Below are 11252 nucleotides of genomic sequence, written 5' to 3'. Positions count from 1 at the left end.
TGTTTGCTTTCATATTTCATGTGTAGAAAAAGAGTGAACGCGCTCTGACTCTTAACACTCACGCATGTGGAAGAAAACGAACGGTGCTCTACAGATCACATGATTCAGTGGAGAATTAATAAAAATTTTATTCTGTGTAAAGAACATGTGAGAATAAATCTGTTCTCGAATACCAACGATAACAAGAACTCAGCATCCTCCTCTTATCCGGGACATTCTTCTTCGTTGTTTGTCAAGGCATTAAAATGAACTTTTCAAGTACCTCAGGGAAAAACGTTGTCAATTGTGGTTAAATTACACTTGTTTAACATAATCTAAGTAAATGACTGACTTATTGAAAGTTTAAACAATGTAAATCCATGAGATGATTTTGTGAATTGGCTGTAAAAAGATGTTTAATCATTGTTACTGAGTACATCAAGTTAACGAACAGATCAAGCTAATGTCAATGCTGCTGTACATCAGCTTGTTAACTGCTTTTCTTTTACTAGTATTAATATTTAGTTGGCTACATAGCAAGCTATTGTTAAAATTATGTCAGTTGAATGATTTTCAGTTGTATTGATTTCAGTTGTGTTGATTTAATGTCTACCGGCTATCTTCTCCTTTTTCTTGTTATTTTTGTTGTTATGGAAACGACTCGCCAGTTGCTTGTCATTGGTCAGCTGTCAAAAAGGCGCTTGACATAGAGCGGGTTTTTTTTTTCAGAAAAGTTGAACTTTTTTCAACTTGAAAAGACACTCTGAGCTGCAGAAAAAGACGCTGGCGGTGGCATTTTAAAAAGTGCTCAGGACTTTTTTTAAAACACGGTTTACTCCAAAGGATTATAATGTAAAACAGTGTAAAAAACTACGCCGGCAGTGTAAAAAAAGATGCCAAGTGTGAACATAGCCTAAGTCTGCTTTTTTTTCTAGGTTGCACATATATTTAATTACACACACACACACACACATATATATATATATATATATATATAAAATGTAAGCAGTATTAATGACCCCTTCTGTTTAAGAGCATAAGTGCTTATTCTCCCTTTTTTATTAATTTACAATAATAATAATTAGGAGCACCTTCTGATCAATGGCAAAAAAATTATTTTATTAAGTATTTTATTTTATTAATTTAAGTGATTTGCAGGGCCACCTTTGTAATCGCATTTTTTCTTACATAATAAAATGTCATCTTTTATGTCAAATTCATACTTTTTAAAAAAATGAATGAAAAGAAATTCCGTTTGCTCTATTTTTTTTTTTTAAACACTGAACTTCAAACTCATTTATGCTAGTTCATTCTTGAAGCAAACTTATGTCTGTTTGGTGATTAAATAAACAGTTTTAGACCTCTGCTTGAATTGCTTGAATTACACATACAATATCAAGAACCTGTGCATGTAATTTTAATATGGCCTTGTGTAGGTATTTTAAGATGGCCATCTTTAAGCATGACTGTTGAAATGAAATGGTAACACTTAACAAATAAGAGTCCATTTGTAACATTAATGAAAGCTTTAGCAGTTTTGTTCCTTGTTAGAGCGTGTTCATTTCATTTAAACATTTACTATTACTAATAGGCTTTGTTTTTAAATTTAAAGTTTCTTCTTTTAACATTAGTAAACTATAAAATAACTTTAATGATCATCATAATAATTAATATTACATTTTTATTCATTTACAAAGTATGGTTCAGTCCTGTTGCACACTTTTTTAAAAATGGTAAAGCTCTATTTTAGTTTTCGTTCAGTATCCATTTTAAAAACTATCGGTTGCTTAATCAGTATCGGTAAAATCCACTATCGGTCAACCTCTAGTTTTAACCCAGTCGGTGGAATTGTCAGACGGCCGTTGGGTGCAATAGCGCGTCTGCTTTCTCCGGTTTACATTTGCAGCAACAATACACCTAGGCGGTTTTGAACTCTTTTTTTATGTCGATATAAAGTGGTTGCTTAATGTTAAAATTAATCGTGGTATTGATATATTTGTAAGACTGTCGACTCTATAGATCAGTGGTAAGGGAAAGCAATGAAAATGCAGTGCGTTGCGTTCTTCTGACCTCATTTGTTTGCCTTTATATAGTTCGCATAATCATCAAGTGTATTCTGAGATCTGAGGTCTTATATCACTGTATTAGTTCACTGAGGCGCGTTACGCGTCATTGGGGAATCCTGGAGTGTGACATATGAGGGGAACCCCAGTATTACAGCACAGCGTCACACAAGCCATGATACAAAGTTACAGAAACTAAGCAACCGAAACCAATATATGGTCTTCCCCAGATGTAATGTTAGTTCTGTACTTCAGCGTTGGGTAAAAGAGCATTATAATCTCCTTTGTGGTAGAGAAAGCTGCTTACATGTAGGCTACGGGATTATTACCCCATAAAAAAAAAAAAAAATTATTTGTAAAATTAAGCTCAGATAAATATAACTCATGAGTGACATTTGTGATGTGTAGCCTTAGGCAGTGTGACTATGAAGGTATTTTTGGTGCAAAACAACTGAGCGTCTATAACAGCAGAATTTGTTGTTGTAGAGAATAGCAACACATGTATATCAGTACATTTGAAGTCACAGACAAAATATCTGTTAATAAATGTCATATTTTATGAACCATACATTGTGTTGAAGTCATTTTCAAAACCAGTTATTTTACATTTGATACTTCCATTTCTGCATCAAAACATCTACAAACCTAAAACCTGCTCTTTTATGCTATTGTTTGCAATTTGGTATCTACACTTTTATTATCATATTAAACGTGTTTGTTAGAATAGAAAATTACAGTGGTCTATAATAAATATTACTAGGGTTTGTACAAAGTGCTTTTGACTTTGACTTTTTGAAATTTTTATTTAAATAATAAAAAAACATTGGAAACAACCATAATTATGAAAAGGTACTTAAAAGTGCTTGAACTATTGAAAAACAATATATAGACCATTTCAACGGCTATTCAGCTGTTTAAGGAAGTGACGTCTTTGTTGGCTGGTTCTGACTTGCATGCCTCACTTTTTTTTAATGCACCACATATCAGCTGAAATACATGCACACCTGTTATGAACCTGTGCATGTATATGTGTGTGTGTGTGTGTATATATATATATATATATATATATAAGCAGGCGAAAGGAAAATTAGAGAAAAAAAATAAATAAATAAATAAACACATATACAGGGTAAGTGTGCCGTGTGGGTGGGCTGGGTCTCTAGCCTAGGCTGCACCATACGTCTCACTGTTTTAACGCATCACAAAGTAGCTGAGACATGCATTACAAAAAAAATAAATAAATAAATAAAACATACAGGGCAAGTGGGCCAGGTCCCTGACCTGGGCTGCACTACAAGTCTCATTTTTTTTAATGCATCACAAACTAGCTGAGACATCTGCACATTAAAAACATAATTAATTAGATAATAAATAAATAGATATATAAGTGTGGCATGTTGCCCAGCAGCATCCTTCCCTGGCACCCCCGTTGGGGCGTGACATGGGCTGGGGAGTTAAGTTCTGATATGTCGCAGCCCCCTCCCAGTTTTGATGAAATCATTATCATTATGATTAATATTATTATCTGTCTTTATTTATTTATATTTTTTTTTTACACTACTTATATCTGTTATCAATCTATTATGATACTATTTCAGTTGAATGCTTCCTTCCCCAACCCTAGACACAATGACACACACACACACACACACGCACATGCATGCTCACAGACATATGAATGCAAATACAGGAGTTAATCAGGAGGGACTTGTAATGTTGGCCATCAGTATGTATGTTTGTTTGTCCAAGTGTTTCTACATTTTGGCACTTTATTTGCATAATAATAATAAAAATAAATAAAGTGTAACCAAATAAATACATCAAATAAAAATTTGTTTAAAAAGCAAGCAGATTATAGTTGTCATTTTCTGTTTGTAAGTATTTTTCTAGATTTTTCCATGTTTGATGTCTCAATGACATGCAAGCTAACAACCAAATAAAGGATTTCAAGGGGGAGGTATTCACTTCCTTCCTGTCACATGAGGCTGTCAACTTTCTACTCCTATTTTCAGGAAGGATGGCAAAGGAAAAGTTATTTTCATGTTATTAATAAGAATTTTTTGTTGACTTATATACATCTACATAACCATGAAGGTCTCTAGAATCATCCAAACAAAACAATTCTTACAAGAGATCTATAGTTTTTTGTATACTTAGTCAAAAGTCCAAGCGGCAACTATAGTTGCCGGTGGGCAAATAACTTGTAAGTACATATAACATCATGGGGAAATGGGGGTATACTGTTGCTAGCATCATGCTAATCACATGTTAAAACATGTTAACATCATGCTAGCAAAATGTTAATCATGCTAATTTTATTTTAACATTTACTTGTGTTAACATGTTGGTAGCATGATGCTAAAATGATTAGAGTTACTATTAGTGCCTAGTGCTGAGTTTCCCCAGGGCAAACACCACTCAGACGATACGCTCTTTAGCAGATGTCTCCACGACGTACGTGTGCTATCTGGGTAGGGTTACAATTAGTGCCTAGTGCTGAGTTTTTCCACGACAAGCAACACTCATATTTTCTTCAGAAAATGTACAGTGCCTTCCATTAATATTGGCACCATTGGTAAATTTGAGCAAAGTTTGCATTGTTTATGTTTTTGATCTTTCATTAAAAAAATTCACAAAAAAAAAAAAAAAATGAAAACAATTGAGAGTTGTGAGAAAATCTCACAATGAATTATTATAATTTTTTTTTTCTCCAATGCATGTTGGACACAATTATTGGCACCCCTAGAAATTCTTATGAGTAAAATATCTCTGAAGTATATTCCCATTCATAATTAAATTTTTTATCACACCCGGGTGACTAGGAGCATGAAATTGTACAGCCATGACTTCCTGTTCCACAGGATTATAAATGCCAACTGATAAAAAAAAATCCTCTGTTAGAAATCTTATAATGGGCCGTGGTTGGATCTTCCATCAGAACAATAATCCAAAACAAACATCAAAATCAACACAAAAATGTGTCAATGAGCACAAAATGAAGCTTCTGCCATGGCCGTCCCTGTACTCTGACCTGAACCTTATAGAAAATGAGTGGGTGAACTGAAGAGAAGAAGCACCAACATGGAGCTGTGAATCTGAAGGATCTGGAGAGAATGGTCTCTGATCTCTTCTCAGATGTTCTCCAAACACTTCAGGCATTATAGGAGAAAACTCAGAGCTGTTATCTTACACTATCAGAAATAAAGGTACAAAAGCTGTCACTGGGGCGGTACCTTTTCAAAAAGGTACACTTTTGTACACTTTAAGTACCAAAATGTACCCTTTAGGTACAAACATGTACCTTTTGAAAAGCTTTTGTACCTTAATTTCTGAGAGTGTGGGAAAAGAACGATGCAATAATTGGGTGCCAATAATTGTGGCCAACATGAACTAGAGAAAGCATTTATTTCACAATGAGACCCCCCCACCCACACACCCACACTTTCAGTTGTTTTACTTCAGTGAGAGGTTAGAATTTTGTGAATTTTTTTAATGAAAGATCAAAAGAATAAAGAATGCAGATTTATTTTCACAGCCGCCTTTGCTTACAGTATATTTACCAAGGGTGCCAATATTATTGGAGGGCACTGTACATATAAATGTATTTTTATATATTTGTTTTCATTTAAATTTTTGATACACAATGCTCTGTTGGGGCAATGGCTGCAATTTGTTCTGCACTATGTTCCACCACTTTAAGACAAATGGATTTGTTGTTTGTTGTGTATTCATATTCAAGAGATTATAAGCTAGATTCAGCTTTTTTGGGTTTGCATCGAATGTTCTTCGACTTTTATACATAATAAATTTGTTCATGAATAAAGATTGATCTGTTGAAAGCAGTTATTTTGAGTTAGAAGCCAAATGTTCTCCTCCTATTCAAATTTGACATTGAAGGGGTGCATACAACATAGTTGCCGCACATTCAAATATTTTCAAGAAAAAAAAAAAAAAAAACATGGGGAAAATAAATGCAGAACATGTTCACATAGGACACTATTAACATGACTATATGCATGAAACCATTCAGAAAAATTTGGGCACAAATGGGTTAAGTACCTACTCATTGAGTAGGCAGTTTGGACGCAGCCAGGGGTTCTGCTTGTTAACAGCAGCTGTTCATCACTAATGCTCAATCATCACCCAATTAATTAACTACTGTAATTATCTCATTAACTTTAACACTGCTTCACTATATAAACAATGAGCAGTGTTAATTTAACACCAAACCCTTTTAACAGGAGGTCTTGTCTGGTACCCAAAACATTTAACAGTCTTCTATCAGCCAAGAAGTTGAGTGAGGAAAAAGCCAGTGGAAATGAAAAGCAGAAGCAGGAGACAAATTGATTATGGTAAAAAGGAGAAGAGTTTATTGAATAGCCTTAGTTGTGTATGTCACAATGCTCAGACTTCGTCTAATGAACACAAATCCAACAAGTAATGTTATACCAAACTGATTCACAACATCATCTCATAAACCTTGAGTTCCCATAAACATTCACTCATACACTCATATCTCTTACAAACAGCCCTTGAAACCACACAGTCATAAGATTATACAACAAATGGAATATATATATATATATATATATATATATATATATAAACAATAAGAATATACCGTATTGTCCCGAATATAAGACGATGTTTTTTTCTTGGAAATACATCTGAAAAAACGCGGTCGTCTTATATTCAGGGTCTAGACTTTGACATGTCAGTAATACACCCACAACAATAGGTGGCGCCAAAAACGCATAAAACGAGTGCGCCATGAAATATGTAATGTAATGTGTGTTGTAAAGTCGTGACTGTCATGTTAGTCTGATGGGACCAAACTTCCTCTGTAAGTGATTTTAAAACATAAGACAGTACCCACATTTGAAGACTACAATAAGATTTCACTTCTACTGATAATAAAATTTTGGTAGGCTACTATGAGATGGATAGCCTAAATGTTATATAATTCAGATGGGCTACCTGTTATTTCAATGGTATATCAAAAAGTGTATATTTTTTAATGTCATTGTTGGTACATTTTACCAGTATTTACCATATTTTCAAAACAAAAATTAAAATAGGAAAAATATGCAATTTGAAAATAATTTAAGAAAAAAATGTGTTTTACAGAGAGAAAAACAAACAAATAAAAAAACAAAAAAAAAAAAAGATTTGGTTTTCAAAAAGCCTTTTTCCAAAAGGTACATCTGGAAAAAGGGGGGTCGTCTTATAATCAGGGTCGTCTTATATTCGGGACAATACGGTAATATAAATGACTAATCATTTAATTAATCAATGAAATGGGTATATAAATGACTATAGTGATTATTATAAATGATTAAATGGAATAATAAACTGATAAATGATTGTAAATGAATAATGAAGAAGAAATGAAGTATATATATATTACTGCTGTCAATCGATAAAAAAAAAAACTAATTAATCGCACATTTTCTGAAATTAATCGCGATTAATCCCACCTAACATTACAGTTTTTAAATATACTTTTATGTTGCAATAATTTCACATTCAATCTTCAAATTAATGTACAAACAACATAAAAGACAGTATATATTTTTAATATTTGTTTAATGGCATCTTTTTTTTTTTTTTATTATTACTGAAGGCCAGCACTGATACCAATTAATACTGATTTCCCTATAAAAATGTTTCCCCCAATATTTAACCTTTGATTATAGCATTCAACATTACAGTATAATTGAGAGCTATCAATTTTAACATTTATTAGACTTTAAAAATAACTTCTAATTTAAGTGAACTCAAAACAATCTTCACATAAACCCATTATAATAAATGTCATATTTATCTACCTGTGCCCCTCAGCAGAAATATACAGAAATTGAATAAAGTTATCAAACACTAAATTCTAAACTTAATACAGATGAATCCTCAAAGTTATTGATTTCCTCTTTTTTTCTTTTATTCTTGATGAACAGACATCACAGCAGCTGGTTATTAGGTTGTTTTGGCTTCTATTTCTTTAAGAGCTGCCACTACTGAACATGACGCAGATCTGACACGCATCGTATTTTCTCTCAACTCTACCTTTTCTGGCCCATTTCAGTCTCTTCTAATGAGCTGATGAGTAGAATCGGGTGTGTTATATGAGGGAGACAGTGCTGGGATGCTCCAGGACAGTTTTCAAAACCATGTTCTTTAATATAACATATGACATGCATGCACAGTTTTATGGCAGCTTTAATCGCCTTTTTGGTAAATTCATGACTTAACCTCTTAACATTGCACGCTTGTAGTTTCTTTCGCGATTTGATATAAAATTATACAGGCTATGCGCGCACCGGCACCTTTGTGTGTATTGAAGCACAGTACAGTTTCCACACTCGTTTGACTCGTGCCTGACGCTGAAGTGAAGTTGAAGCGCGCGTCTGAAATGTCTCCTGTTTGATGTGCTCGTAAAGACATTCTGTGACTGAATAAATGCACTTCTTGTCAAGAAAAAAGAGAAAGAATTGTTACAGCGTTAAATAATTTGAAAGCGTTAAACTGAAAAAATTAATCGCCTGCCTTAACGTGCTAATTTTGACAGCACTAATATATATATATATATATATATATATATATATAAATAAAAAAACACAACACAAATGTATGGTTGCTCTCCTGAAGCAAAACACACAGTTTGCATTTTAGGATCCTCAGATCCTCAGGAACATCACAAAACCTTACATTGTTTTCTATTCAATTAACTGATTGATAAAAGTATTAAAATGAAAGATCACACTACTGAGTTTCAGTGATTGAACCAAATATTCTCATTACACAATGATTTGTGTTGTGGATCAATCATTTTGATAATGATTTTCTTTATATATTAAAAAAGGCAATTTAGAAAGAAAGAAAGAATCAATTTGTACACTCTCAATAACACATTTTTTGTGTTATGGTCATTTTAACACATTTTGTGTAATTTTAAGTTGATCTTGTGTAAAAAGAAAGAGAGAGAGAAACAACACAGTGTGTCCAACACAATATGTGTTAACTATCATCCAATCACATTGCTGCCTACATCACTCCGCAAGCTGTTAACCAAATTCATGCCTCTTTTTTTATTGGTGGATGACGTGGATGCACTCATGTCAGGTATATGGATTTCCCCTCTATAAATGTAATGTTCCCAAGAGCATTCTCAGAAGGTCCCGGCTGTTTTTTTTGTTTTTTTTTACACTAATGTATCATAAATCACACAATTTGTGTCATAGATGTGCTATTCTTAAAGGTGCACTATTTAAATATTTGAAGAACATCAACCTGTGTTAAGAAGAATAACACACTGGTTGAATTAAAATTAACAGAAAATGTGTTGTCCTTAACTAGACACATGTGTTAAGATATAACACAGATTGTGATGTTTTTAACACATCTGTTTTAAGAGTGTAGGTTTTACAATAAAAATACAACAGGTACAATCTGAAATATTATGTAGACTCTCAAAATATCTGGTCTCTGGAATGTGCATTTATCTTATCTTAAGTATTTATCTTATATTAATCCAGCTATTCTCATTAAATCTGCTTGTGCTTTCAAGTACCTGAATTACAGAACTGAAATTAAGATTAAACTGTGCCCTATGGTCCCAATTTTACATACGTCCTGCTAAGATTGCTGCCTTTGCTACTGTAGCTGCTGTTCCTGCTGTTGTTGCTGTTGCTGCGACTGTGAATGGTTCTCTTGCTGCTTCAACTACTTTTGTTACTACTTCTGTTGCTCCTCCTGCTGCTTCTAGTGCTGCTACTGCTGCTACTAGTGATCCTACTACTACTGCCCCCCCTCCTACTGCTACTAGTGTTGGTTTAAAAGCCTTCCATGCACTCATTCTTTGGGCTTTTTTAAATATCTCATCAGTGTAATGCCGTCCTCCATTGCTCTCCACCATCTTCTCAATCTTCTCTAGCAAATTTTTGACCTGAGAGCGATTCTTCATGTCTTTATTGTTGAATGAGTGAAATCTGCCACTGCACTCAGCAACAAGAGTCTTAAAATCATTACATTCATTAATAAATTCACCTAATGGTTTCTCCTCTAGTGCATCAGCATGAGTAAACAGAATGATGGTGTAACGAGCAGCTGCTTCTCCAAAGTTTTCCTGAATCCATCTCACAGCATTTTTATCTTCATCTGTGAATCTCCCTACTCTGATCACGAGCAGAAACACATGAGGACCAGGAACAGACATGTGGACACATCTCAGTATTTCCTGTTTTATTTTTTGTTCTGGCATTGCCGTATCAAACAGGCCTGGAGTGTCAATGACTGAGATGATCCGGTCACCAGTCTGTACTTGACGACTTTCACAGGTTTTAGTAACTGACACTGCTGAAACAGCATTTGCAAAATACGCCCCATTATACTCATGACCCAGGATGGTGTTACCTGCTGAACTCTTTCCTGATCCAGTTTTACCCACTAGAACTATCCTGATATCTCTTCCTGATTCTATAATTGCTTCTTGAATCTTCTTATAGTCCTGCTCAGTGTATCTTGTGTTTTCATTCATCACCCTCAGTCTATTTATCTTGTTCAGAAGGTCAGCAACCTGAAATCGATCTATATCTCTGTTATTAAAAACATGAAATCCTCCTGAACACTTATCAACTAATACTCGCAGTGTTTCACATTTACTCAGATAATCTTCAATTGGCTCCTGTAACTGATCTCCATGAGTAAAGAGCACTATCGTGTGTTGTAATGCCTTTGCTCCTAAATTTTCCTGGAACCACTGCACAGCATTTCTCTCTACCTCAGTTATAACCACACCTAGTTTGATCACCAGCAGAAACACATCAATATGATCACATGTATTCTGTAATATCTTCTCTATTTCAGTTTGAGCATCTGCAATCTGCTTTACTGCTGTATTGGATAGTCCTACAGTGTCGAACACAGTGATTGTTTGTCCATCCACATCTATTTGTTCTGATTGATAGACCCTGGTTACATCCACAGGAGAAAAACCTTCTTTAAATGTTTTTCTGTCTCCACCCAGGATGGTGTTTCCTGACGCACTCTTTCCTGCTCCAGTCATTCCCAACAGCATAATGTTCACTTCTGACACTAAAAAATATGAGAGATTTGAACAGATGAATGAATGGATGGATGTAGAATAATAGCATGAATTATTCAGTACTTACTTGGAGGAGGTTGATCCATGCTGCTCCTCTTGCCTGTTGCCTT

The 11252-nt window shown here is 34.2% G+C and overlaps 1 protein-coding gene across 1 annotated transcript; it reads right to left on the bottom strand.

The window, feature by feature from the left end:
• Window positions 1-8942: 8942 nt before the first annotated feature.
• On the bottom strand, window positions 8943-10966 carry LOC131537215 (GTPase IMAP family member 9-like). Its single transcript, XM_058770521.1, has one exon. The coding sequence runs from the start codon at window positions 10573-10575 to the stop codon at window positions 9661-9663; it is 915 nt and encodes a 304-aa protein (XP_058626504.1). The 5' UTR covers window positions 10576-10966; the 3' UTR covers window positions 8943-9660.
• Window positions 10967-11252: the final 286 nt, after the last annotated feature.

This window comes from Onychostoma macrolepis, chromosome 03 (genome assembly GCF_012432095.1).
Source record: "Onychostoma macrolepis isolate SWU-2019 chromosome 03, ASM1243209v1, whole genome shotgun sequence".
Lineage (NCBI taxonomy): Eukaryota > Metazoa > Chordata > Actinopteri > Cypriniformes > Cyprinidae > Onychostoma > Onychostoma macrolepis.
The sequence above is the reverse complement of the archived record's forward strand: the minus strand, read 5'-3'. Positions and strand labels throughout refer to the sequence as shown.

What these genes read in the sequence shown, in the direction of transcription:
- LOC131537215 (XM_058770521.1), bottom strand. Translation starts at nt 10,575, where the DNA reads ATGAATGAAAACACAAGATACACTGAGCAGGACTATAAGAAGATTCAA.